A 27,566-nucleotide genomic window follows, 5' to 3' on the forward strand; every position below is an offset into this window, starting at 1 on the left:
TTAAATACAGGGAGTTAGTGTTTAAGGCCTCATTGGAAGACATAGGGCAGTGGAAGTTAAAGGAGGACTGCAGCTGAATCCTTGGTTTTGAGGCCACATCCCTGTGGAAGTGATTCAGAGTCAAGAAACTAGTGCCCACCTTGGCTATTGCTGTCCCGGAGGCCTCTCACCTCTAAGTGACACCTAGAAAGAGGAAGGTGGGATTCAGACATTGCCGCAAACAATCTCTCAGCTAATAAGGTGCTTAGCAGCTGCCACTGCAACAAAAAGGTGACTACTGCCTCCCTTTGGTCCCTTAAATCTTGCTCAGGTACATCTCATTGGCAGAACTCTCCCATTTAGAATGCTATGTTTAACCTTCCATTTCCACCTTATAGGGTAGGGGATGATGTGAGTGGAAATGGATTACAGGCCAGGGACCAATAGACCGTACAGAACATGTAACCTCTGCATTTAAGGAGCTCATGGTTTAATAGTGGAGGCAGACAAAGAGACAGTTTCAGGGTCATATGGCAAGTGCAGTGACGGACCCAGGCTTTTGCTAGTGATGGCAGAGAGTGGGCTTTTATGAGTGAGAAGTGAGAGAAGAGATCAAAAAAACTTCCTGGAAATGATGTTTTTGGAGCTAAGTCTTAAGGGATTAGTAAAACCAGATTATACTCAAAGGGAGGGAAGGCCACAGTAGGTGTGTGGGAGAGAACAGTTAACAAGCTGTAAAACAGCATGTTGACCACAGAAGTGAAGGGGAGGCAGGAAAATGACATGCAGTTGGGCATGATTGGAGGCGAGGAAGATCACAGTGAGGGAAAGAAAGAAATCAAGGACTACGTTCTTGTTTTGGACTTTGATGCCTGACAGGTGACACTAAGCCAGAATTTTAAGCTAAATCTACTTAATTGCAAAGTCAGAGATTTCTCTGCTCTTTCACTCTGCCTCAACTGTGATTGGGTATTGATCAAGTATATCTAAAGATGTGTCCAAGAAAGCCCATGACATTGTGTGCAAGTTATGTGTATATGTTTGCATATTCATGTTTTTCAGGAGAGAAGAAGCAGCATGACCTTCTTGTGATTCTCAAAGTTTAAGAATCATTTGAGCTGGCCAGGTGCAGTAGCTCACACCTGTAATCCGAGCACTTTGGGAGGCCAAGGTGGGCGGGTCACCTGAGGTCAGGAGTTTGAGACCAGTCTGACCAACATGGTGAAACTCTGTCTCCACTAAAAATACAAAATTAGCCGGGTGTGGTGGTGCATGCCTGTAATCCCAGCCACTCAGGAGACTGAGGCAGGAGAATCACTTGAACTCGGGAGGAGGAAATTGCAGTAAGCCGAGATTGCACCATTGCACTCTAGCCTGGGTAATAGGAGTGAAACTCAGTCTCAAAAAAAATAAAAATAATAATAATCACTTGAGCCAAGACTTTTGGTTTAATAGCTGGTATTCCTTTAGTTTTATTCTAGAGATTGCTTCAGGCAGTGCAGCAGGTTAACAATTTTTAAAGATCTTTTTGCCATAAAGTACCAAGATGTTGGTTTCATCACAACAAAAATATTTCCAGGTGCATTGCTGAACTCTCAGGAACGTGAGACAAATCCTTCTAAGCCAAGCACACACAGAAATCTACAGGAGAAAAACAGGAGAGTAGGTGAAGGCTGGGAGGAAATTCTTAACTACAGGAACCTAGAACTCTGGAGAATAGTGGTTGCCTGAATTGTAGGGTGCTCAGGAGGAAAGACTAGGCTTGCACACATTGAGGGCAAGTGGGGGACTGGATGCGAGACCTCATTCCTATAGGTGCTACATTCTTAGGGAAACGCTAAACTAGGAAAATACCTGCTGGCCGGGAAACCTGTAAGGAAACCTCTCTATCACTCCCATATCCAGGTGAAATAATAATTATTAATAATAATAATAAGGTACATGAGTATTTGTCTTAGTATTCTCTTCATTATTTAGGTATATACTATCTTCTTTTTATTTATACATATTTCATAACTTTAAAATATACTAGGCCTGTATTTCTGATTCATTTTATTATTATAATAACCTCTCAGTGAATGAAAATCACATATTTACAAAAGAAGGAAGACACTGGCATAAAAAGTAAACGTTTTATCTTAAGCTATTTTATTATTTATTGAACTACTATTGCTTTATAGCATATTATTCTTGGAGATAGAAGTTGCTTTGCAAAATGAAATTTGGCAGCTCTGCAAATCAATATGCAAATACTAGATTAATTCACTACTGCTCCTAAGTGTCCAAAATAAAAACAAAATATTTTTATGGGGTTATGCCCTGCAAGTTTTTGACCAGAGACTCTTATTCAAGAGAACATTTAAATTGAAAAAAATACAATTATTGTAGTTCCTTTACTTTTCCTTTCTTCCTGCTCATGCTTTAAATAGAATTCAGAAGAATGCCAAGTATTATGATGCCACTTCAGAGGCACTTCTAGTAGGCTAGTTTTTTTTTTCTTTTTAAAGAAGACCTTTGTAGTCAGTTCAATGTGTAATTTTGAAAGAGTAGCAAGAATCGGATCCATTTATGTAGAATCGTTAATATACTCAAGTGCAGTGTCAAATGTTGCCATTCATTTGGCTTAAGGGTCCCCTTCATATTTTGGAATGGGCGAGGGCTGTACCTGTTTAATCATGGGTAGGAAGAGGAGGAGGTTGGCTTACATTTTCCTCCTGTGGAGTGAGATCAGAGAGCTTCGATTTTCATTTAACCTAGCAAAACGCATCCTTAAGTTTCTTACAGTACAACTCTGCATTTTTGTTTTGCTTAAGCATGTTACTTTTTTGTAGTTAAAATAAGGAAAAGATAATGTTTGTAACAAAATTGATAAAATAAGATAAAGAGAATAAAGTGAGTTTTGTGTCTGACGTTGCTCACACTACAGATGACTACATAGGGATTTAATAAAATATTTTATTTAAAAAATAGATTTTAATATAAATATAAATAATTTAAACGAAACCTTTATACAATGTAGATTCATTATTTGACAAGTCTCTAATGACTTTTGTTTTTGTTTCTTGGCCTGTACTATTAGCAGTTTACAGGCTTAAAATACGACCCTCCTAAAAATGCTGAAATTCTTATCAATAACCTATTCTTAGGAAGGATTTGATTTTATACATTGCTTCAGTTACTGTATGAAAAGTACAATGTTTAAGGTGATAAGGTTCTTCTTTTCTCTCCTTAACTCTACAGATAATTTCATCTAAGTATGTGAAAGAATAGATTTGTATACCATATAACCTTTCCTAAACCGTCTCAGTCTATTAAAGCATATTTTGATTGTTTTTTTCTCCATTTACTCTAGGATAGTTTCCCAGCGCGATTTGGAGGAATTCATTTTGTTAATCAACCATGGTATATCCATGCCCTGTACACCGTGATCCGGCCTTTCCTGAAGGAGAAAACTCGGAAAAGGGTATTTGTTGCTTTGTTTTTTAATCCTTTCTCCTCCCCCATCCAATGAATTATGATGCATAATGTGTATATAATGTTAGCTATAGTAAAATGTACTTCTATATTGTATATAAATCAACATAGAAGACATTTTAAGATTCTTCCAGATCTTGTGGTTGTGAACAGTGTATCTGTGAAAGAAGCATTTAAAAGCTAGCTCTCCTACTCGCTCACAAAAAGGAGGACATTTTAGCACATTCATTGTATGTTAAAGACTCAATTTAAAGGCCAAAAAAAAATCTCTTATGCTATGTTACTATAGTGTTATTAATGCATTTAATTTGAAGTAAAGTCTAAACAAAAGTTATAATTTTATATGCTGGTAAGTGGATTTTTTTTCACAGTATGTACCGCAATGAATGTAGTGAAATCTGTGGTATCGAATATAATTTTTTACAATGATTATCATGATCAATCACACATTTTGAAAAGAATGCTAATGTGTGGAAATTTTAATATTTCTTTAAATTACATGTTCCTTGAAGTCTCTTTAAATTCACTTTCATCTAACAATGAGGATAGTCAAAGTGCATAAAACAAAATAATTTTTCTGAGATTGAGATAATTTATGTAAAACATTTAATACAATGTAGGGCACAAGGTAAATACTGAACACATTATTTTTATTAAAATACATCTCGATGTACATTTCACTAATTCTTGCAACAGCTCTGAAAAGTAAATTTAGTAACCATTATTTCCTGTTTTAGAGCTGAAGAAACTAAGTCTTGGAATGGATAAATAACCTGCTTACTCACATACACAGAAGAAAAGTTGTAGAGCTAGTATACAAACCCAAATATTTCAGCCCCATGGATAGAGAGCTATTTTTACTTCCTGGTGCTGTTCCCAGTTTTCAAATGAAAACTGGGAACAGCAAAATACACTTTCCTCTAAATCTATATGGAAGATAATTTTCCATGTTTCTCAATGACCTAGAAGGCACTTCAGGTAGAAGCTTTATTGTGAGTGTGAAAGTGCAATAATTACATATCCATATCAAGCATTAATGAACAAAGGGTTTACTGTAAATGAATTTGCACTCCTGAAAGTGCAATAATTACATGTTCATATAAAGCATTAGTGAACAGAGGGTTTACTGTAAATGAATTTGTTGACAATGTTTTAGTAGTTTAGGAGGAAGAATTCTATAAACAATTATAATTTATAGTAAAAATTGTTTCTACCACCAAGTATTAAATTAATTCACATTTTGGAATTCAGAAAGTGTATTGAAGTGCCTCACAAGTGTTTTTCAAGATTTGCTTTAATGAAAGGATGATCAAGTGATCCAAAAAACCGGCAGGGGCTTTTAGTACAAATTATACTAGTGAATGCTTATACAGTATTCACTCAATGCCACATGCTGTTCTCAGTGCTTTGCATACGTTAACTCATTTACTACTTACAACACCACTTTGGAATATATATTGTTATTTTTCTCATTTTATGGATGGAAAAATGAGGCTTGGAAGGTTAACCAATTTGCTCTGAATCACAGCTAGCAGACAGTAGAGCCGGACACGTGAATTTATGGGAAGGAGAGTTTCAAGCAGAAGGAATAGCAAAGACAAATGTCTTTAGGTAGAAACATGCCTAGTGTATTTGACAAACAGCAAGAAGGTAGAAAAGCTGGAGCAGAATGAGCTATGGGGGAAGATGATAGGGGATGGAGTAGGTGGTAGAGGATGGGATAGGAGGGACTGTGTTATACCAGATCGCATAGGGACTCATATACCATTGCTGGAATCTGGGCTTTCAGTCAGAGTGAAATTTGAAGCCCTTGAAGGTCACTGAATACAGGGGTTACTTGTTCTGATATTATTTTTAACATGATTCTGCTCTGTTGAAAAAGACTGAAGAGGATCAATTCTGGGAAACGAGTGCACTGTGTTTTGGGGTTTTGTAATTGAATTGGACAGCTTTGACAACCTAGAAGTATGCACTGCTAGCATTATTCCAGATGGAAGGAAGGTATCTAAACTTTACCATTTTAGTTAAAATTATATGACTTGGAAATTTTCATATGAGAAAATAATTCTATGTTTAAATACTTTAAATTTCTACTTATATAATCAATACACAGTGCAAAGCTATTAAATTTCTTCACTGGTATTCCAAGTGAGTCAGTATCACAATATTACTCACGCACCTTATGCTTCGGATGCTATAAGTCTATGTGCTGAAAAACTAGTAAAAGAGAACTGAAGAAGCAGTTGTGAATCTTTTTCTACAAATTTAGGTGTACAAGAATCACCTGTGTCTTCATTTCCTTAAATTAAATTTGGCTTTGAGTCTCCAACTTACTGGGCTGCTGGGAATATCACTCTTAGTACAAGTGTCCTTTTCCCTCAAAAACTCACCAGTATCTGGAGTCTTTCACGCAGAGCCAAACTTCCCATCCATCATGGCCACTTCTGATGTCCTCACTGTTCAAACTAATATTAGTTCCTTAAACTAAGGTCTCCTACTGCTCCCAAGTTATCTGTGAAAAAGGGGTATCTTTGCAGAAGCTAAAATCCAAGGAAACCCACTACCTTAGTGCATTCTTCAGCAAGTCAATAGTTGTGCTCCTGCTACTTAAAAGTTGATGGGAAACAGGTTTTCCTACTAATTGGCACAAATTTCTTCCTCTTAGTCAATATGGCCAATGTTGTCTTCTACTCCTTGGTGATTCTCAAAAGTCTTTCATCTATTCTTTTCCACTCCAGATCACCTAGCATAATCTCTTTAATGGCACAGTACAGAAACGTAAAATAAAAAATGGAAGTATTATTCAGGTTAATTCTCAGAATTGTAAGGTATTCAGAGGCATAGGAACCAACAAGGACCAGACTTCTTGCATGAAATGGAGGAAGAGAAAAAAATATAAGGAGAGAAAAATAGTAAAATGTTAATAAATGATGTTATTACACAGAACTAGTGAAAACAAAGAAAAATCCAAAAGTAGAAACTTAACAATTGGGCAATTGCAGTGCATTTTTACTGCCTGGTCCGGAGATGCAGTTCACATGTAAGAGTTCTAAAAGTGCATCATCATATAATATATATTTTTTCAACAAATCTTGGCTTTGGAGAAATAAGAGCATTACACTTACTGAATTGCCAAGACAATATATGCATGATTTAAGTAAGGAAATTATATGATATATTAGAAGATGGGAGGTGCTGTCAAGAAACACGATACATAGAAAGTGGATAGGCTTCCCAGGTTGGGCAGGGTTACAGTATTAAATAGGTTTACCAAGGAAGGCCTTCCTGACAAGGGGAATTTTAAGAAGAGATGTGCAAGATGTAGGTCAACAAGTCATGAGGACATTTGGGAGTAGAAATCTCCAGACGGAAGAAATATCCGTTATAAATGTTCTGAGGCAAGTGCATAGAAGGAGATGTGTTCAAAGAAGTAATTCTTATAGGACCTTATAGTTTCATGCTAAGAGAAAGAAGTCAATGGGGAATTGTGAGCAGAAAGATATGACCTGACTTATATTTTGACATGGTCATTCTGGCTGCCCTGTTGAGAATAGAGTGTAGGTGGAAGAGTGGATATAGAGAGGACAGTTAGGAGGCTCATGCAAGAGCATAGCTGAAAGGATAGTAGCTGTGTTATGGGTGTAGGGGTAGAGCTAATCAGAATGGTTGGATTCGGGATACATTTTGAGGATAGCACCAAAAAGATTTACTGACAACTGAGATGATGAGGGGAGTAAAAGGCTGAGTTGAAAGTTTTTGTCTGAGAAAGTGGAAGAATAGTGACACCATTAACTGATGTTGGAGATAGGGAGGAGCATATTTGAGGTGGGGGAAGATTGTGAGTACAATTTTGAACATGTTAAATTTGCAGCAGCCATTGAATATTTAAGTGGATATTTTAAGTGGAGAGTGGAAATACAGTTATGGAGGTTGAAAAAGGGGCCTGGATTCAAGACATACATTTCTAGTGCAGGGATATTATTTTAAAGCCACTGACTGAATAAAATGAACTTAATGAAATCACCAATGAGAAAGTATAGTTAAAGAAGAGAAAAAATCCAAAGACTGAGACCAGTAGTTCTCCAGTTAAAATATTAGGAAAATCAGGCTGGGCGCAGTGGCTCACGCCTGTAATCCCAGCACTTTGGGAGGCCAAGGCAAGTGGATTATGAGGTCAGGAGATCAAGACCATCCTGGCTAACATGGGGAAAACCCATCTCTACTAAAATACAAAAAAATTAACTGGGCATGATGGCATGCCTGTAGTCCCAGCTACTCGAGAGGCTGAGGCAGGGGAATCACTTGAACCCAGGAGGCGGAGGTTGCAGTGAGCTGAGATTGCAGCACTACACTCCAGCCTGGGTGACAGAGTAAGACTCCATCTAAAAACAAACAAACAAACAAACAAACAAGATATTAGGGCAATCAGCAAAAGAGACTGCCAAGAAGTATTTAGGATGGTAGGAGAAAATCAGAGCTGCATGAAGAAAATGTTTCAATAAACAGAGTCATCTATTATATCCATTGCTACTGAGGGTTAAAGATATATAAGGACTGGGAATTGGATACTGAATTTAGCAATGAGAAGGACCTTGACAAAAGTTGTTTTCATTCAGTGGTAAGAGACAAAGCCAGACTGGATTCCATTTAGGAAAAATGAGGAGAGTATTTGGACTATGAATATAGACAAGTCCTTGGATGAATGTTGCTATAAAGAGAAGGAGAGAAATAGGAAAGCAACTGGAGATGGAAGTAGGGCCGAGAGAGGTTTTATGTGTCTGTGTGGGGGGAGTGGAGTCAGGATGTTCTTTCTCTGATGGGAAAGATCCAGCAGAGAGAGGAAATCTGAGGATGTGTGAGAGAGAGGAGAGAACTGTTAAGAAATACAACCGAGTAGGGGAGAGAGGATGAATTCTAGTGCGCAGGTGGAGAGGTTGCCCTTTGTAGGGTTTATCTGTTCATTGTACTAGCAGTGAAGGCAAAATACATAGACACAGATGCTGGTGGGTGGGTTGATGTCATCTGGTTGTCCTATTTTCTTAGTGAAAGTGGAAGCAAGGCCAAGGCGGAAAATGATGCTGCGGAAGGAGGCAACAGAGTGTTAGAGAAGAGAGAGGAAGTAGTGTGCTAGGATTACATTGACTGCTCCAAGGATTTATTACCATGACTCTTGCATGAGTTGAAGAAGATTTCTTATGTGAATGATCCCATCTGATAAAATAAGAGTTATATATCTAATAAAATAAGGGTTGCACGTGCCATAACTTAACTTTCACAGGAAAATTATTTTCATTTCTCCTTATAAGAGGAACACAGGGGTACACATGTGTTTTCCTGGATATAAATACTGGCTGTTGTGCCCTCATACAGGAGAGGGAAGGTATAAAGTTTGCAGTTAACCACGTGTACTTTGGGGCAGATGGCATCTTCCACCTCCTGTGGTCCTCATGTCATGTACTCCAGGCAGCTGTTTGCTCTGCCTATTTTGACCAGTGACCTGCTGTTATCTGCTTTTACTCTTCTATAATTTGTTGAAAATGCTTATTAAGTGGCAACTACCATTTTCTAATTTTATTTGATATTGTAGAGTAATATTTCTTTGTTTTCCAATGTATTTACTTCAGTGGATTCTAAAGGTACAGAAAGCAAATATGAATGTGTTAGCTTATTCTTCTTGAACTCAAGAATGAAATTATGTTTGTTGCTTATAAACTATAATTTTGAAATAAATATTATATAAATTTAGATGAGACAACAGTGTTGTAACAGAGAAGGCCAATCTGTAGTTTTGAAACTGAAATGAAAGAAGAGCAAAGGTAGCAGTTTATGGAAAAACAAATCTTGAGTATGTGGCTTGAATATGTCTCCAGTTTTTTTTTTAAAGCACTATCTAGACAAAATAATTAAGGTATGCATATAGCTTTACATTTTTAATTCATTGTTTCTTTTTCTATTTGGACAGTCAGTATGGGAATCTTTAGTAGAGAAGATACTGGCAACATTACAGAACATAATGTCCTTTGGGACATGAACTTCACTCAGCCTTTCATTATGATGATGCTAATCTACTTTGGTTATTTACATCACCCACTTTGCATTATAAAACAGTAATTTCGTGGTTACAGTATTCTTATTTTTATTGATGATAAAGAGAAAGCCCTGCAAGTGACAGGTTTTGGGCGTAATAACTTGCATAGGCTCTGTAATTGATGAGTCCTTTATGAGAAGGGTCTGTTTTCACAGCATTCATTATACACATCATCAAGTTTGCACAACTAACACCAGGATGATGTACAGATCAGCATGTACACATTATTCTGCCCATGTCCCTGCCTATGAAGCAGGAAACCAAATTTGTGGTTGCAGCTCTTTTAGCCAATAACTCTCTGACCTTCCAGAAATTACTCAAAGTGTCTGAGCCTCAGGATTTTGGTATGAAATATTAGGATAACAGTACCAGCTCTGCCTGTTTTACAGAGTAGATGACTGGCTAAAGTACTTTAACAGACATGGAAAACTCATATTTGCTATTGCTATCCTCACATCCCCCCTGTAGGATTTAGATGGTATTTAGTTTCCTCTGTGTCTTTCCCTTCCTCCCGTCTTCTTGCATTTATAGATATTTTTGCATGGTAACAACCTGAACAGTCTACACCAACTAATTCATCCTGAGATCCTGCCCTCCGAGTTTGGAGGAATGCTGCCTCCTTATGACATGGGGACATGGGCAAGAACACTGCTAGACCATGAATATGACGATGACAGCGAGTACAATGTAGACTCCTACAGCATGCCTGTGAAGGAAGTAGAGAAGGAACTCTCCCCAAAGTCCATGAAGAGGTATGCTGGAGGTAGACTGGGGAGTGGGCTGGGCCAGGGCCAGGAGAGGCATCCTGAGTCAAACTCAAAGCTTTCTATTTTTCTGGTGAGATTTTAAAACTCGTTATGCCCTATGATTGTATGTCTAAGAGTTTTGAGACAAAGATAGTCATTTTCTTATAGTGAGAACATTTAAAATTTATTCTCTTAGCAGTTTTCAAATATACAATACATTATTATCATATATTTGAAAACTATAGTAACCCTAATGTATGATAGATCTCCCAAACTTATTCTTCTTGTCTAATTGAAACTTTGTACTTTTTGACGAATATCTCCCCATCCACCCCCCAAACCGTCCTGCCTCGTCCTAGTGCTTGGTAACCACCATTCTACTGTCTATTTCTATGAGTTTGACTTTTTTAGATTCCACATATAAGTGAAATCATGCAGTATTTTTCCATCATATTGTATTCCATAAATATATGCAATTATTTGTCAATTAAGGAAAAGATAAAGTAATTTGAGGTAACCTCAACTTAGTGTTGTTCTAAATTCATAGACAGTCTAACAGGGCCCTTGGAAGTCACCAAATCTGGTGGTTTTCAAATTGTATCCTGAGAAACCAAGGATTTTGAGGGGGTGCCTCAGGCCAAGTAGGTGGAGTAGGGAGAGTGCCCGTTTCTACTGCAGTGGGAGCAACTCTCCTATAAGCAATTTATTGGATTTCTGTGTAAGATTTCTTTTGAAGAAAGCAACCACACACACCAGTTCAAACACCGTGTTCGAAGTCTGTGGTCCTTTTTCAATATCTCTGCCAAGTCTTTGTCTAAAGGTCTAAACATTACTGGTACAAAACATTGTATTTCACTTCAGTTTTAATCTTTATAGAGTTCATTGTTGAGTCAGAGTCCAAATACCTGCTTTGACTCTCACAGCACTTTTATGCCTTTCTTCTTTCAATCAATAGTCTGGGGAGTTGTCAGACATGCACAAATGCTTACCTGGCTCTGAGTTTGCATTCTGTCACAAACAAGTAGATGTGTACTTCTCAGACTTCCCAGGCAACAACAGCTCAGGGTCCATCTGGATAACAGTAACAAATATTACTTCTGCGGTTCATTTCACATTCACAGAAATGTGGGCACCGTAGCCCCTGCAAGTCTCCCCTCACCTAGCTCAAGGAGGATACAAGGACAATGAACGGGTCATGCCAATGTCTGGCATCCTTCTCTGATGAAAGCCCATAGCTCTGACTCATGGAGTAATGTGCCTGTTCTTTAAGGATAATCTTTTTTTTTTTTTTTTTTTTTTTTTTTTTTTTTTTTGAGATGAGTCTAGCTCTGTCACCCAGGCTAGAGTGCAATGGCGCGATCATGATTCACTGCAACCTCCACCTCCCTAGTTCAAGGGATTCTCCTGCCTCAGCCTCCCGAGTAGCTGGGATTAAAGGCTCCCAACACTGCACCCAGCTAATTTTTGTACTTTTAGTGGAGACAGGGTTTCACCATCTTGTCCAGGCTAGTCTCGAACTCCTGACCTCGTGATCCACCTGCCTCGGCCTCCCAAAATGCTGGGATTACAGGCGTGAGCCACTGTGCCTGGCCAGGATGGCCTCTTTTTTGCTGCTGCCTCTGTTGTGATTGTTGTTAGTATGTGTGTGCGTTGATTTCCTCTCTCCAGGCTGCTGTACGACTCCTTGGAAAGAACAGAAAGGCCAGAAACTTTCCCTGCTCTAATTTTCCACTAGTTAGCAAGCTTATATTTAAACCAACTTTAGGCTTCTTAACTCCATTCTTTTAGAATAGAACTTCTCGAGATCTCTGCTCTCCTAAGGGGTTCATGGATGGGCTCTCAAAGGATTCTGTTAAGTGCTAAAAGTTGTATGCAAAATTTTGTGTGTGTAGGTATGAATGTACTATATGTATATGTCATGCATTTATTTTCTGGGGAGAAGTCATATATTTCATCAAATTATTTAAAAGTTTTTAAAAACAAAAGTGGTTAAAAGCAACTTCCCCTAAAATAGTTTTCTTCTAATAAAGTAATCCTAATGATAACAGTTGTTATAATCTATCATTTACTAGGTACTTATCATGAATTAGCTGTCTTTTTTTTACATTAACTTATTAAATCCTCACAACAACCCTGTTAAACAGATACTGCATCCTCAGCGTTAGGTAGTCTATATATAGTGGAGCAGGGCTCCATTGCATGAGATGTGGAGTGCTTCACGCCACTGACATAAAGCCTGCCTACCCTTCGTGGCACAGAGGCCCTTTCTCAGGAACTGAACTACATAAGGATTTGGAGGCAGCTGTCATCGGTGTCCACTAGTCTTCTTCTTTGTCAGCTAATGAGGCCCTTTTTCTTCAGCCATTCTGCCTGAGGCATGATTCCTCATGTGGCCCATCATGTGAGCACATTTTTCACTATATCTTCTACACATCACCTGCACTCTGCTCAGCTGCACCCACCCTCTAAAAATTATTTAACTGTTCTTGTTGATTCCAGCCTTACCTGCTCCCCTACTCACAATTTATTATCCACATGGAAATCCAAAAATCTTTTTAAAATATAAATCAGACCTTGTCACATCTTGGCTTTATTTTTATTTTTTTGAGGCAGGTTCTCTTTGTGTTGCCCAGGCTGGAGCGCAGTGGCGTGATCATGGCTCACTGCAGCCTCGACCTCCCTGGGCTCAAGCAATGCTACCACCTCAGCTCCACAAGTAGCTGGGACTACAAGTGCCTGTCACCATGCCTAGTTAATTTTTATTTATTTGTTTATTTTGTAGAGACCGGGTCTCACTATGTTGCCCAGACTGGTCTCAAACTCCTGGCCTCAAGCGATCCACCTGCCTTGGCCTCTCAAAGCACTGGGATTACAGGTGTGAGCCACCATGCAGGCCTTGGCTTTTTATTTTTAATGACTGCTATTTATACAATGAATAGAATCACCTCCTTATCATGGCTTACAAGATGCTACCTGATCCGACCCTGCCTCCCTCTCTCCTCCAGGTGTATCCCGTCTTCTTCCTCTTCCCCTGCTTTTCAGACACACTAGTCTTCTCTTTTTGCTCTTGTCACTGCCACCTGGAATGTTCTTTTCCTTCATCTTCAAATGGTGGTCCCAATCAAAGGTCAGCTCCTCAAAAGAGTCTTTTGATCTTTGTCACCCACCTAAGACCTCCTGTTCCCTCCTCATTCTGGTCACTCCCTGTCCATCACCCTTCTTTATTTGATTCTCTTCATAACACTTTTAGCCTGTGAAATTGCTGATTTTGTTTAATTTTATACCCGCTCCCCACCCCAAAGTAAGCTTCAAGGAGACCATATTGCCTATGTTTACCCTATTCTCTGAATCCCCAGTGCCTGGAGAAGGTCCTGGAAAAACAGAGGGTGCTCAGGAAATACCAGTTGAATGCATGGAGGAGTGCTCTGCTGCTCATCAGTGGCCCCCTTTAAGTGCAGTATTCGTAACTGAATAGGGAACATCTGACCTGGTATTGGCACTTGCATTTAAGTTGCAGGTTCTCGCTCTGCAGGATAGACCTCACTGGCTTCTTTGGGTTACTGTTGTTGTCACTGTTGCTATTGTTCAAGCAGCCAAAACTGACTCGTATGGGTGTTCCTAAAACTGGAAAGTCTCTTTACTTACCAATCCATAGCCTCCTATTGTTTATGTTTGTCCTCCAATCAGATTATTTTAATTGATTAAGGCCCATCTTGTTAGATATAGCCTAGTCTATCCACCTTTTGTATCCTGATTCTTTTCTCCAATTAATTAGACTGTTTTCTCCCCTGCACACTTTGCTTATAGCCTATTAATGTCCCCAATCCTGAGTTTTCTGCCAGTGTCATGGGCTGATTAGTTTTAGGCATCGTTTGGTGTATGTTTGGTATCATATGAAACATTTATGATTCTATGGAAAACTCCTGAAAAATGAGATTAAGAAAGGTGTTGCACTTGATTCTTGTGTTCTCTATGTCAGGGAATGGCAGTTCGCCATCAATGACAAGAGAAGATTGCTCCTATGTTCCACACTGATTCCCCTTGGCCCTTTTCTTTTTGTAGCTTTATGATATCTTTAGATTAAGAGGGAGAAAATAATTCCATCACTAAAGAGTTGTGGATAATTCTTCTTTTGGGTAAATGTAGCTAGACATGCAAAAAGACGACTTTGTCTTTTGGTATAAATTTATGGAAGAACAGCATAGTCATGTGTAAAGATACAAAGTTCACTAGACTAAGTATTTTAGAACTGGAGAGTGTCTTTTACCTTATGTCGCCAATGCCTATGATAGTGCCTGGCACATAACAGTAGTGAGTAACAGTACTTATTTTCATGATACGTACTTCTGATTATTGAATAGTGAATATATTATTATTGAATAAGGTTAAGCATTTATTATTGCTCTGTGCCAAACCCTGTTCCAATGCTCTGTGTATGTTGATTCATTTGCAACTAATAAAGTAGTAGTATCCCCATTTTATTGATAGAGAGACTGAGAAACAGGAAAGGTAAGTGACTTCCACATGTTGCATAACTACAAAGTAGCAATGCTAATATCTGTACATAGGCAATAGTATTCCATGAGCCATTTCCTTAACCATATGCCAGAATTTGTGCCGGGGTTTATGGATGCGTCGTTGCATCTGATCCTCATTATAAATGTGTGATGTGGGTATTATTTTTCCCATCTTAAAAAATAGAGAACAAAATCTTAGGAAGTTTAGTCTTCCCATGATCATACAGCTAGTAAACTGCTGTTATTAGCAACTGGAGTTATGATCTACTTCTGTCCAAAATCTAGTTTCTTAAACTATGTACTGTAGATGCATGAGAAATGAGTATTGGGTATCTAAATCTAAATTACTAGTTTTCAAGAAAGAAAGAAAAGTTATTCATTGTGAAAACAATAGAAGCTGCATAGAAACCCCTGAGATGGGCTGGGCACAGTGGCCCATGCCTGTAATCCCAGCACTTTGGGAGGCCAAAGTGGGTGGATCACTTGAGGTCAGGAGTTTGAGACCAGCCTGGTCAACATGGTGAAACCTCATTTCTACTAAACATACAAAAATTAGCCAGGCATGGTGGTGCACGCTTGTAATCCTGGCTACTTGGGGGAGGTGGGAGCATCACTTGAACCCCGGAGGTGGAGGTTGCAGTGAGCAGAGATGGCACCACTGCACTCCAGCCTGGGTGACACAGTGAGTCTTCGCCTCAAACAAAACAAAACCAAAACAAAGAAAAAAAAACCCCAGAAACCTCTGAGATGTATGAGTTAACGATAGCTCCCTCTGCTGTGGCTGGAATAAATCAATTCATTAATACTTCTGATCCTGCACAAATAATCCTGTTCTGTCATAAAAGAGAGTAAAAAAAAATTGGACTAAAATAACTATACACTTGGGACAACTAAATACCAAAAAGAAAAAGAATTAATCGCAAATTGTTTCTGACTCACTTTTGTTCTGTGATTGAGGCATTGTTCCACATATGGAATCAGCATTCATCATCCAACAATCCTCATATCTGTAGTGCATGCTAAAAGCAAACTAGAAACTTAATCCCAGGTTGAATAATACACTGTAATTTAAAATATTTTGTTAAAAATGTCATATTCTCCAATATTGTTTTCAAAAACAGTCATGAAACACACAGACTTAGAATGTGTATATGTGTGCATGTCTGTATAATGTGTAATAGAATATTATGGCAAATGCTTAACTATTGTGCCTTGTGCAGTCTGAAGAGCTTTGGTAGGTACTTATGGAACATTATTAGGATATACCTCAATATTTATATAATATATTTAATTTTATGAAAAATTTAAAATTTATTTTCTATAAAGAAAATAGAATTGCTTTCTCTGTTATCCTCATTACTCTTCATTTTGAGGGCTTAATACTGAAGTTTTTCAATATGGAAATTATTTACTGGCTAGAAGTCAAGACGTGAAGACCTCACTCTTTTCCAAGCCCTATGATGCACGTTGTATTCACAATAAGGAAAGAAACTGATAAAGTCCCTGCTTATGGAACTTGCAGTCTAGTGCATATCAGTTGTCAAGTTAATATTTTAGCACAGGACATTAAATGAGCCTCTTTCTCTTTGAACATGAATTCATCTGAGAGCCAATTTGCTTGGCTGGGTCTTACCTAAAAACAAAGTTAAAAGTCTAGTTACTTAGTCTTTTGTGCAATTGTCTCCTTTGTTAAAAAGTATTTTATTCATGTACTTTAAATAAAGATGATTATGTATTATTGCATTTAAAAGTGACACAAAATCTCTATTCTCTCTATTCTTTCTCCTTATTGTCCTTTTCCTCATCCTATTCTTATACTTGTATCTTATCCTATTATTATCTTATATCCTCATCTATTCTCTCTTATGCTCACACACACAACTTTAGTTAAGTCCTTTTTTCCGTGATAGGCATCTAATGCCTATTTAATATTGAGATAAAATAGTGTAAATGACACTTAGGAAACAAAATCTCTCAATTTTTTAATGCTTTCACCTTCATTTTCATTCCCTCTTTAGGAAATAATTTAAGTTTATTTAAATTTAATCAGTTTATCAGTTAATCCTGTAATTATTTTTTTCTTTGATAATTAGTTCCGTTGCTGTTCTTTTTCATTTGCATGTGCAGTTGTGTTTTAGCTTATAGTCTTTTCAGAAGTTAATGAGGTCTGCTAAGAGGCATATTGCCACAGCAAAAGCCAATTGGCTGGAATGCAGCAGCAGGGGAAGAATTCATTACCAAGGAGAATTCTAAAAGGGCAGCTGCTTACTAAATGCTATAGCTATTAAGATGGCAGCTTCCTGCCATGACAGAGCATGTTTCATTGATTTTCCTCTTTCCCACTCTCATATTGTTTCCTAATGATAAATTGAGACAGAAGCCCCACCTGCTATCAAAGGCATGTATAAGTGGGTTTTCAAATTATGTGCTTTCCTAATCATAAAGTGTTGCTGCCTAAACAAGAGGGGGTTTTACTTTTTAAAAATCTATAACTGTTCCTTGAAATTTTCAAGATGAAGGTTGATTTTATTTGGATATTCTACTAGGACATTTAACAGAAACATACAAATTTTGATCTTTTTGTTGATACAATCGTTAAAGTTAAAAAATGACGGTCAAAAAAAGGGGCATTCTTGTTGCATTTTTTTCATATTTTTTTAAAGACTGGAATTAAGCCTCCTGTTATTTCTATTTAGTTTATCATAATAATCATTTCACCGTAATTTTTTTTCCATTTGGAGATGTTTTCTTGGAAAACATCTATCCTACACTAGAAATTTGTGATATCTCAAAGAAAAGAATCTTGCCTAACTGTGAAGAGCTCTTAAGCCTCGTATTGTCTATTTAGAATCATTGGCGGCTCACTATTCTATTTAGAGGCCAGAGGAGATTTTTTCCTCACTCCAGTGCAAAACATCACCAGCAGTGGTTTTTCTCTAAATGTGCAATATCCACAATTCATAAATTTCTTGATATAGAGGAAGGGAATTCACATTCTTGGGGGAAGTAATGACAAAAAGACAGAGGAGAGAATGTCATCTGCACAATTACTTGGTAATAACTCACTGACGCTGGCTTTATCCTTTCCAGATCTCAATCAGTAGTGGATCCTACAGTACTAAAACGCATGGATAAAAATGAGGAAGAAAACATGCAACCATTGCTTTCTCTGGACTAATAACTTCTCTACATCCCCTTCATGGATTAGAAATGGAAAGTATCGGTTTTCAGCACAGGGACAACACTGTGGAGGAATTACCAGCTGGAAACCGACTTATTCATGTTAATGTAGCATAATATATAATAAGGTATCAGGCTTTCCTTGGCCTGAACCATGGGGGCCCTGGGCTGGATTTTTAAAATGTCAATAATTTATTATGTAAGTGCCAAGTTCTTTGTAAATATGATATAATCTTCATGTCAAGTTTGTAAATTTCAGTAGTAACTCAGTTTGGAAAAAGGTTGGCTCAAAAGTCTATGCCAGTGATACAAACTATAACAAAAAGCAGAAAAGACACAATCAAAGCTAATTAAATGTAGCCCTCTTTCCTATGAAGCCATATTTCAGCTATCATAGTGATTGTTTCATTGTTTTTCTCTGAAACTCTGTCAGTATTCAAACATTCTCTTAATGGGCACACACAACTAAATGATTCCAGGAAATTTTATGATTAGTGTATTTCCTGTCTAGTGATTTTCATTTCAGAGAAATGTGTCTTAGTAACTATCATTGGCCTTGCATTTTGGAGGCAAGGAATGGCAGATGAGCTGGTAAACTGAACACTTGAACTCTTCTATGTTGTTTAATTCTTGGAATCTTGTGAAAAGATGTGTTTCCTCAATTAAGATGTAGAAATGTAAAAAAGAGTGGATTCTTTTTAAATTGCTGTCTTCACAATGTGCCCTTTATTCAAGACCCCATTATATTTCTTCCTAATGTACTCTAAGTACATTTCCCCTCCAAAACTCTTTGACTAAGAGAATGAGAACTCATATGTGAATAGTGTTTTGACAGCTAATTTTGAACATAAAATTTTCCACTTACAGATGAGGGGCTAATTTCTAATTGTTGTGCACTGGTTAAAAAGTATATATATATATATATTCACACATATATATTTTTACTGAGCTCTAATAAATCCTTGATGTGACAGGCTTATAAAATAAATCATAGATATTCAATGATCTTATAGATAATTACATGAGATAACTCTGGAAAACTACTTCCACTGAAGTTAATGAAAATGAGAAATAGTGAAACTGACTTTCAGTATACCTATTTAAAGGAATTCCAAGTTAATTTATAATGCAATCTTAAATATGTGCCATCTTATTTGAACTATATTTTTCCTTCGAAGAAGCAATAGGTCTCAACATAGTGTAGGTAGCATCAGGTGACACAAAGCCAATTTTATTTTCAAATTTAAGTTAATTATCTTCGTGATCCTATTTATCCACGATTTCTTTCAGAAAAGGCTGTAAAAACACATTGTATTCAGGAGATATAATGAAATTATTGGAAGGCATCTAAGACAACATGTAATCATTCATATGTGGATTTAGAAATTTGCATATTTAACATTTTATTTCATAAAATTTATACAATTACAGCAAATTTTAATTTTTTAATTTTAAATTTCAATGTGAAAAAATGATTTTTATCACTCATAACAAATTTTGAGATTGAGAGTTTACCATTAAAATATTCTTTTGGAAGAAAAATATCTCAGAAACTCTTGGAAACCAACAAAAATAAAGGCATGTGTCAGCCTTCACATTTTTTAGCCAAAAGCTCCCAAAATTTGTTATAATTCTGCAGCCAAAAATTGTAAAAGCAAGCTGAATACACCAATGTACAGTGTATCAATGGACTGCCTATGTGTAAAAATACATTAATTAACACAAATGAAAGATACCTTAATAATGCCAACCTCCAGTCAAGTGAAGAAGAATAATGACTGTCAGGCACTCTGCTCTCCTTGTGACTTTTACAGAGATTGGAATGCACTGGGGACAACATGTCTCAGCAGTTGTTACCTTTATAAGAATTCTCACCATTGATATTCTTACATTCTTGCCTACCTGACATATATTTTGTAGCCATGGGCTTTATAGGCTATATAAACCTTAGGCAGTATAATCCATTGGAATAAAATAGAAACATTGTAAGTGCAGAGGGCAGTCAACTTTTCATTCTCATGAGTTTCTCTTGATGTGTACCATTTATTGCCAGTTTTCAGAATTCTGCCAGTTTCAGATGTCAACCAGCATTGGCAGCTTCTTTCCCCTATCGTAAAGTTAGTGTCATATATAAAAATAACTAGAAAGGCATATTTTATGTGTATGCCTATCTAATTATAAGTATCATTCACACTGTCTCCCAGACCCACATTTGGAAAGTTTGCATTGCATTACTGCTCATCTTTAGATGAGCAATTGAGAGTTGGCTAGATTGTGTAAAATATTTTAAAATGAATGAACAAATTACAATGATGATGCCTTTTGAAATTACCATATCTAGTTCACTCTGTGAATAAACTCATTTTCTAGTAATGTTTGTGAACCTTAGTCAAGGGATATTCATGCAACTTTATAAATTTACCCGTCAGCACCAGCTAGCTAGCACTGTTTAGGAATTTTTCCCTTCATGATATTCTGTGTCACATCCTATGTCTATGTATAACCTATACACTATATTTGTATGCCTATAAGCACTCCTATACTCTTGTATTTTAATTGCAATAGTGTACCTCCACTCTCTCTCTCGTACACACACACACACTGTTACACACACACTAACACACTAGACTGTTTGCCCTAATGAATTTTCCTCTGTACTTCGAGAGCTATTTTAGTTGTCTTGTCACTTGAAATTTGTGGGCTTCAAAGAATTAACCACATTTGACTTAGAGTGGTCCAGTAGTCCATTTACTTCTTTCACCCTGCCTGTTCCATCTTTTATTTCTGATATTTTTTCTTCCAGTTATTTCAGGGGCAGGTGATTCCAAAGCTGGTTTAAAAATAAATAACTTCTCTTATGTTGTCAGTGATGTCTGCCCGCATTTTTGACTACTATTTAAGAAGGAAGAGATTATCATGAAAATATACTCTAAGAAATATGAAGAAGTGCCTCTTTGAAAATGGAATAAAGCAGTGATACTGGCATATGGATTTTATTTGTACTCTCTTCCAAAAAGTAAATACGTAAATCTATATTATATAGGTGAAATATAGATATCATTTGAAGAAGGATATTTAAGGCCTTTATTTGAGCATACTCACACAGTATTAAGTCTCTGTTGTGTAAGTTAAATACAGTAACTTTAATACATGTTAATGATAAACGTGGCACTATGCTAAAACGATATATAAGTATTAAACAGAATTTTGCAAGCAAGTTTTTGAAGTGGGCATGCATGAATTCTTTCATTTCAGTAATGGTTTGCATAAATGTAGACAGAGATATTTCCTAAGTTTTTTCATATAGAATACTTATTTACTTTATAGTACCAAAAATTCATACATTCATAAGCAGGAAAGCCAAAAATTCATACATTCATACTTAGCTTTTTTAATACTGTTAACTAGGTCATATTGTTAAACATGTGAAGCGTCTGTAATATTCCTGAGGGAACAGAAGTCCCTCTATTGCATCAAGAAATTGGAGAGTTGTTTTAGACATTGGGGAATATGTTTATGACTCTTCACAAAAAGAAACATTCAGAGCCATGGAGTATGTTTTCAGGGACAGGGATCATTTGCTTCTACAATGTAAAGGTTTATGGACAGTCTGTGGTCCTTTAAAGAAGTTACATTAAGAAAGCTTGCTAAGAGGCTGTACACTCTTCTGTTGTTTTATTTAAAGGTCTGCCTTGTGTGGTTGGTGAATAATATCTCAGCTTATTTTTTGTGTATATTTATTAATGATTACATGAAAAGTTGCCATCAGCCATGAGGACACTTCAAAAAATTTTCAACACCCAAAATAAAATGAGCAGAGCTCTAGCATGATATTTGAACTTTCAGATGTGGTATATGTACATTTTTTTACAACAATAAGCTCATAGGCATATATTCCATTTTAGATCTGCTATATAAATACATAGCCTGAAACATAGTAATGCATTTGAAATTTGTGAGGTCACTGATCATACAAGAAGAGGCAGATTATAAACCAATGTATTGGAACAAAAGAAGATTGGTTAAATATGCAAGGTGTGTAATTATCTTCAGTAATGAAAAGGATTTGTTTTGTTTTTGGTCTTTGGTTTCATTTGAAAAAATAGCTTCCCATATGCTACTGGAACTATTTGACATTCTTTACTACATGAAAAGGGGCAAATAAGTAAAAATACAAAAGAAGCTTGGCTTTGTAACATTATTATATTGTGATCTCAATGGCTTAGAGAATATAATCTTTTTTAAAAATTAAAGATTTTATTTTATAAATATTTGGAGGTTAACATCAGACATGAAGATAGTGCTGTGGATTCTACTATGTACTAAATATGGGAATGAATTCCCTGGTACTATAGGAAAAAATATAAAATAACAACTTTGTGGATTGAAACACTCAAATTAGCCTTTGTTTCAAGGAAGCAGGTGTACAAATGATGCTATTGCAATAAAAAAATGTAGAAATCAATTATAGGAGTTAAATATAATCAATGCACTCATGGTAAATAGTGGAAATTGTTAAAATTTAGAAGATGTTTTGTCATTATTTGACTTAGATTTAAGTCTCAATGCAAATATGTCTGTCCTTGATATAGGTGCATTTATTCTGTAAGACTTACTTTACCTGGTGAACGAGATGGACTTGGGTGAAAATCAAAATAAATTTTAACCACAGTTTTAAGGGTCACCCAATCCTCAACTACTTTAAAAAATTGCAATGAATTTTAATTCATTTACTTTTAACAGAAATACAAAGCATTGTCTTGTTTCTAATCCAGTTTTTCAATTTTTCAGATTTTATATTTGCATAAACAATAAATAAAACTCAGAAAACCAAATAGTTTTTGTTTTCAAAGCTATCCGGGAAAAATAAAAGATGTCTAACAGGAAATCATACAAGTCCTTGAAGAATACTGAGTATATTATTTGCTATTTTACTCCAATGTTATTACTTTTTACTACTACATACTACTTATTTAGTACTACACACTATTTACTATTTGGCCTTTTGAAGGAGTTATAAATTCCAATACACTATAATATAATTTTTGAATAAGTGTATGTTTCTGTTTAAAAGAAATGTATACTTTTATTTTGTATATTTTGTATTTTAAATGTACACATTTATTTTGCACATTGTTAAGTTAAATTTGGTAGTCCTGGATCTGCTGCATCTATAAAATGGAGATTTCTTTAAAAAATCATCTAAAAATTAACAATATTTTTATTTTGAAAGAAATTGTGCTTAGCTATTTAAGTTGATTCCTCAGATTTGTGATATTTGTATGTGTGGGGATCAAAGAGGAAAATATATAGTAATTTGTTTCATCAAAATGACATTCAATATTCTATAACTTCTAGTCAAACTTTCAAATGAAAGTTTGAAAGAAGTAAACGAATGTTTTAATTACATATAGCAAAGGAATGATCAGTAAATAAAATAACTAGGGTTTTCACATTTGCAATAGAATAACTGGATTAGGCAAGAGATTAAATTTAGAAATTTGAATTACAGAAAAGCATTGGTTTAAATAAATCCTGAAAAAAGTAATCCCAGGTCAAAATATGACGTGAAATTAAAAAAAAATTCAGCCTGATTTGAGAAAGAATGCTTACTCAATAAATATATATTTGTGTCTTCTGTGAGTTTCCCTCATTTATCCTATCTGTGGATAAAAAGTCATCTAATAAGGTATAAGAGACTCAATTACATTTGCCTAGAACCATCTACAAGTAGACTTCATGAATTTCTTAGACTCAGACTCAGAGGATTTCTTGAGGTTATCAAGAATCATTATTGCTGCTCCCTCCTAAAGGCAGGCCAGGAGAAGCCACATTTCCAGCAGTAGTATCCTCAGTGGGAATGAATCAGAAAACAAAGAAAAAGCCAGAGATATTGTCTCCACTCCCGTTACCAAAAAGTGTGTTCCTTCTTCAGGAGGATCGAGTGGAAAATATTTTTAATTATAAGCAGAAAGCTATTTCAAAATGTCAGGGGTTCCTAATATCAACAGTTAAATACTTGACAAGTGAAAAGAGGCCAAGGGGAAGTGATGGTCAAATCTCTGTTGTGAAGCAAGTTTCCACACAGAAACATCATAAAAAACACGTACCTCTGAGCATCACTTCTTTCTCCAAAAGTAAAAATAAATATGCTGTTTTCCTCCCTTTTTTCAAACTGGTATCATAAAAGTATAAGAAGCCACAAATGCATTGTTGCCACTTAAGAAAAAAAATCCTATATTATACATATATGAACATAATTCACTTAGTTGCATATGATTGAAATATTTGCATGCTGGTTTATAAATTATTACCTAAAAGTTTTACGAAATATAATTATAAAGTTTTAGTGCTAGAAAAATTGTTGTGTTTTTTGTGTCTTGTATTCATAGGGAAGACTGGTAATATCCCTTACTACCTCATTCATATAGCTAACAATTTTAATTGGATGGCTAATGGATATGGCGGATTTAATATTTACAAAACCAAACTACTTTCACTCTGACCCTGCTTCCCCTTTAGCCTTCTCATCTCACTATGTGTCGACCCAATCTTCCAGTTTCTAAGAATAAAAATTTTGGAGTCATCCTGTCTTTCCCTCCTCTTTTCCTCTCAAAACTACATCCCATCAGCTAGCTCATGCTATTGGGTCTTCAAAATATATCCACACTCTAACCACTTCTCCGATCTTCTTCATCAATGTATTGGACCAAGTCTTCAACATTTTCCATCTGGAATATTTTAATAATCTAAAAACCAGTCTCCTTGCTTCCAGAGTCAATTTTCAACACATTAGCAAGAGCGAGTCTCTTAAAATGTAACTCAGATCATTTTGTTCTCAAAACCCTCTGAAAGAGTAAAAGCCAATGTCTTTATATCGGTGTATGAGAAGTGTTGATATGAAGGCGGTAAGCACCAGTACAGCAACATACCATGGTTTCTGATTGGGCTGGCATTTTTGCTGGTACTATGCAAAAATAGTTGTTAAATACTTTAATTTCTTGCTTTTGAAGTTCTTTACCCCGTTCTTGCCTTTTCTTAGATCATCTCTTAAGAATCTCTCCTTTATTTACTGCTGCCAAATTGTCATCTTTGCTGTTCCAGGAACTTGGTAAGCATGCCTCTACCTCAGGACTTTTGCATTTCTGTTCCCTTTGCCTCTAATTTCAGATATCCACGTGGTTTATTCCCTCATCTTCCTCAGGTATTTACTTAAATGTCATATTCTTTGTGAGGACACTCTTTCCCAATTTTAGATGAAACAGCCCTGTGGTTCTTCATATTCTCCTTTCCTGCTGTATTTCCCCTCCATAGCATTTATCACCTGATACACCATACAGACTATTTATTTACTTTGCATTTTCCCCCAATAGCAATGTGAACTCCACAAGGGCAGGAATTTTTGTCTGTTTACTACTGCATTACTGGTGCCTTGAACAGTTCCTGGAACTTAACAAATCCAAAATGATTTCATGAAGATCCTAATTTGTTTCAGCAAGTTATATAATAGCCAATAGTATGAATTGAAAGAGTTTCTTGTTGTCTTAATTTAAAAAATTTTGTTATTTATCTTCAAAGGGGAAATTTTACCCTCTCATGATGATGGAATCATGAATCAAAAATGATATCCTCTTCTCCCCAATTGTGGTCTCTATGCCTGAGCCTAAGTTTTACATCAGTGTTTCAGTTTTGTCTTTAGAAGTTACTCAACGATCACTGGAACCTATATCTATCCACATGGCTTACTCTTGGAGAGACTACAAGATAGCTCAGGGGAAAAGTCATTTTGAGATTAAAACTATATGGAGTTGTTCTTTATGGATTATCATAGTTAATTTCAATTTTTAAAAAAATGCAGGAAGTTAAAAGACTATAATTCCAGTATTGGAAGCCAGTTTAAGAGAATATGACTATGTAGTTACTTTTAATGGAAAGGCGAAGAAGAGGAAGAAAAAGGAAAGGCATTGTGTTCGTACCTTCTCTGCAACAATTATAAAATGAATGAGGAAGTATTTTGGTGTTTCTAAGGTCTTTCCATGATCTTGAAATCTATATATTACAGTCATTTAGTCCGTGAACCATTTTAACAATTGGGTTTCATGTTACATATCTTTAAATTTTTATGTTGAAAATTTATAGCTGTGACACAAGATGATAGAAATTGCTCATGGTCACATATATTCGAACTGGCTTTTCAACTTGCTCCCTTCTCTTTTAATTTCAGCTATCATTTTTAGAGCCTTACAGTCACAATTGTTCTTAACTATCCCAAATTTTTATTTCCTATTTGGACTGACTTCTCCATAATTTTAGTAACTAAATGACCTAGATATTGGTTCTTGGTGTGATAGGTTTCTGATTTGTATCCTTTGCAGTTTAACTTTTAATCCTTACCAAACATATGTTATTCCTTTTCTTCAGCTACATTGTTGTGCCTTTCCCAACACTGTAATTTAAACCTCCTGTTTTATAATCTTCTATCAGAACCTATATTAGGAAGACACTGAATTTAAAGAATCAGCAGGTGATGTTGAAGAAGCAATATAACCTGAAGAATAAGAATCGATGTTTGAAAATGTTTCAGAAGTTAGCCAGTCTTTTAGTGGCTTTGTGATGGGTAGGGGTTTTATTCCTCTTTGTGTACTATGTAGGACATTGTTAACCAATACAGATTATGTTTCGTGTCAGTTACACAAAGATATGGTAATCAGGGTTAACAGTTCGGAAAACATTCTCTAGAGAAGAGACTAATGATTCTTGCTCACAAACAAGGCAGAATTTCCTTCTGTTTCTTAATATTTGATCCTTGATAGTCTGTACAGTGGAAACCATTTCCCTCTGTGACATCCTTTTTTGCCAACCTATATGAATGTGTTTAGCGTCACTTCAGATACAGAGTTCAAGCTCAAGTATACACAGCACATGAAAATTCCTATAGTTCATGTTCTCTTAGGTTGAATTTTCTTTTCATAATTTTTTATGATTGAATCCTAAGGGTACGTTCCTTGGTAAATTGTTTTAATTATGTCCACTTTATAATGGATTTAACAATTTTACAAAGCAGATCATTGTTTATTATATTCTGAAAACCACTATATTAATATTTTATTTCCTTTTTTGCAGAGAAACTATTGTCTTTTTTGATTTCTGAGGATGAATGAAGTACTGTTAAATAAAATGCCACTAAATGAAACTTCAGATTCAGAAATGCGGGTGTGTGTATATGCCCTTTCAGTTTTTTCATCATTAACTAAATTTCTGTAAATTTAGAAAACATCATATCAAATAGCTACGAAGAAATTTATCGTATAGAGACATATGAATTTGGTGCTAGCATTTGAACATATAAAATGCTTTAAAAACTGACTTTAAACATATATGGCTATGTTGTTATATTTTGAATTTATTGTTGATTTGATCAAATATATTTGATGCATTGGTATTATCTCCAAGTCATTAGAAAGAACTTCCTGACTTCTAGAATGATAGAATGGAGATACAAGAAAGTGTCAGTTATATGTAAAGTCTTCCCCTTAAAGCAGTGGACTGGGTTGAATAATGATTTCATTTTATTTCATTTTT

The 27,566-nt window shown here is 35.9% G+C and overlaps 1 protein-coding gene across 1 annotated transcript in view; it reads left to right on the plus strand.

Moving 5' to 3' along the window:
• The window catches only part of CLVS2 (clavesin 2), an 82,243-nt gene extending 55,061 nt beyond the window's left edge, over window positions 1–27,182 (plus strand). Inside the window, exons 4-6 of the mRNA XM_003255651.3 lie at window positions 3,332–3,442; window positions 10,073–10,293; window positions 17,895–27,182. Coding sequence (XP_003255699.1) covers window positions 3,332–3,442; window positions 10,073–10,293; window positions 17,895–17,982 — 420 coding nt within the window. The 3' untranslated portion in view covers window positions 17,983–27,182. The remainder of the gene's footprint in view (window positions 1–3,331; window positions 3,443–10,072; window positions 10,294–17,894) is intronic.
• Window positions 27,183–27,566: the final 384 nt, after the last annotated feature.

The sequence above is a fragment of the Nomascus leucogenys genome, chromosome 3, assembly GCF_006542625.1.
Source record: "Nomascus leucogenys isolate Asia chromosome 3, Asia_NLE_v1, whole genome shotgun sequence".
NCBI lineage: Eukaryota > Metazoa > Chordata > Mammalia > Primates > Hylobatidae > Nomascus > Nomascus leucogenys.